At 36.1% G+C, this 2,500-nt stretch overlaps 1 protein-coding gene across 1 annotated transcript in view; it reads right to left on the reverse strand.

Annotated features, from left to right (window-relative positions):
• Window positions 1–532: 532 nt before the first annotated feature.
• Window positions 533–2,500, reverse strand: part of LOC125604228 (protein Ycf2-like) — a gene marked incomplete at its 3' end in the record, with an annotated part of 11,559 nt that continues 9,591 nt past the window's right edge. Inside the window, 1 exon segment of the mRNA XM_048774708.1 lies at window positions 533–2,500. This exon segment is cut by the window's right edge and continues 9,591 nt beyond it. Coding sequence (XP_048630665.1) covers window positions 533–2,500 — 1,968 coding nt within the window.

Genomic DNA, 2,500 nt, shown 5'->3' on the forward strand with positions numbered 1-2,500 from the left:
CGTGACCGATTGACGAAGGTGAAATAGTATCTCTCTCCAAAAAAGCATGTTTTTTTTTACCACCACACGAAAAAATATTTGTTGTGAATGAACAAGATAGTGAGGAATTGTCCATACGTAAAATCAGAATTATTGAGACGGGCCTTTTCCACATAAAAAGGGAATCTTTTGTTACAATAGAAGCAGAAGTGATGTGGATTATTCAAGAATCGAAGTCGATTTGCTTTAGAAAAAGAAGATATCAATGAACTTCTCTGAAATGGTTTCACGGGATTCAGCCAATTGTCTTGATCGTGGGATACGATTGAGAAATAGGAATCCGTGTTATCAAAAGATTTCCTGCGATTCTTTCTAGTATGGAATGAGTCAATCATCCACTTTGGTATCTTATTGAACAAAAATGGTGATATTGTTCCTCCATTGATCAAGAATTTCGATTTTTGAGAAGTATTATGATCATCCAATAAAAAGGGTTTCAATTTTTTAAAATGAACGATTTGAAGACCTATTGATTCTAACAACTGATTGCAGGGTTGATCGTTCGGACCTTTCAATTCATAGATGTGGATCTCAGACCTATGAATGGGGATATTCTCGAAACTCACAAAGAAAAAAGGAAGTGAGTTAGACAAAAAGAGAAGTAACTTGGACAAAAAACGAAGTAACTTGGACAAAAAGAAACGAAGTGACTTAGACAAATCTTTTTTATCAATAACCTCAGACCAATCAATCGAATATTGATTAATACATAATCGATCGAACACTACTTGAAAACGGCTCTTCCGCTCAGAAACGAAATGTTTCAAATGCTCCTGGAAATTCTTGCTCCCATTGGACCATTTGTATCTATATGCATTAGGATCCCGATTTATGGATCTCTCGGTTCGAGAAAGAAAAATAAGAGGATCGAACCATTTCTTCTGACTCTTTTTCAAATTCGATAAATGTTGGTTGATCGTATCTTTCATTATAGTTCTATGATTCAGAGTATCATTTCCTATTAGATCCCTTTGAATTCCATATTCGAAGTTGCGATCAGGTCTCTTCATTAAAAAGAATCGATTCAATACATTTCTTATGTACCCATAGGGACTATATTGGAATTGGATTTGAATCAGATTTCGGATCAATCTATATTGATTGACTGCCTCCATTATGTTGTTGCTAGCAAATACCACTCTTTTTGGTTTTGGATCTTCAAAAAAATTCCCGCAGGAGATCCGGACCCAATTTTTTCTGATCCTTCGATAAAAAGATTCATTTTCTTCATAAAAAATAGGAGGTAGAACCAATAAAGATTTCTTTTTCAATTCATCCCTGGAGTTGAAAACCTCCTTCAAGAATTGTCTTTGATCCAATCCGTAGGAATCAATAGAAAAGGCAAATCCCTTATGATACACCAGATCCGGCTCGGTTATTGATAGAGTGAATAGATCTGCCATTTCTTGAAATCTCTCTTCTGACTCAAAATCGTGGCGTAACGTGTATCCCCCCCTCTTCCGTTCATGGAATAGATGAAATAAATAAAAAAATGGATTTTTGTTCAAGAATGAAATCTTATTGGAACTGTCCATATCCAGTTCATCCTTCGGAACCGTATCACATCCCAGATCTGATGAAATAGGATGAATTGAGACGGTATTTTGTAAATACGTAATTATCTTGAATATATTAACTATTTCTTTATTTTCCGATCGCCTGGAAGGGACAAAAGAAACATCTTGTTCTTTCTTCAACAATTTCTGATCCCTAGTGGACCTCTCAGTAGGATTCGAACCCAGATGAAGTTCTGACCATCTGTCAGAGAAAAAAGAACGAATGGCTCTTGTAGAATTCCAAAAAAATTCTTCGCTTTCTTCCGGAAGCAGATGATTATTCATTCGCTTTTCACGTTCCGTGAATAGCCGGGGCATTGAGGAATATCCAGAAAGGTATTTAGGGAATCGGTCTGATTCTATCTCTCTTCCTTCCGTTTGAATAAAGGAAGGATCCCAAAGAATCGATCTTTCTTTTAGTTGTTGAATCTCTCTTTGATTGATCAATGTGTGATAGTGATATTCCGAATCCTCATTACTAATGGAATCGAAAGGATCTATGAATTGATCAGAAGATCCGTTCAATTGGCTAGAATCCGTTACTTGAACGAAACTAGATCTTGTAGAATCATATTGAATATTTGACGATACATTTCGTACCTTGCTAAAAAATCTATCCTTGTTTACCAACCACACATTGTCTAACCAAATCCAATTCTCTCTCGATATTTTCCTCAAAAAATCCGATTCGTGCGGATTCTTCCCCCAACTAACGAAGAGATCTTGGTGGAATTGCCACATATGAAATTGAGCACAATTTTGCAAAGAAATAGCCCGCTTGTTTCTCGAGAAGAGATGGGAAACATGCTCAATATCATTTGATTGAATAGTTGACCCAGCTCCTTGTTGTTTGAAGAAACCCTCCACTTCAATTGGTATTTTTTCACGAAAAGCAAACATGAGAT

This window comes from Brassica napus, unplaced genomic scaffold, assembly GCF_020379485.1.
Source record: "Brassica napus cultivar Da-Ae unplaced genomic scaffold, Da-Ae ScsIHWf_487;HRSCAF=742, whole genome shotgun sequence".
Lineage (NCBI taxonomy): Eukaryota > Viridiplantae > Streptophyta > Magnoliopsida > Brassicales > Brassicaceae > Brassica > Brassica napus.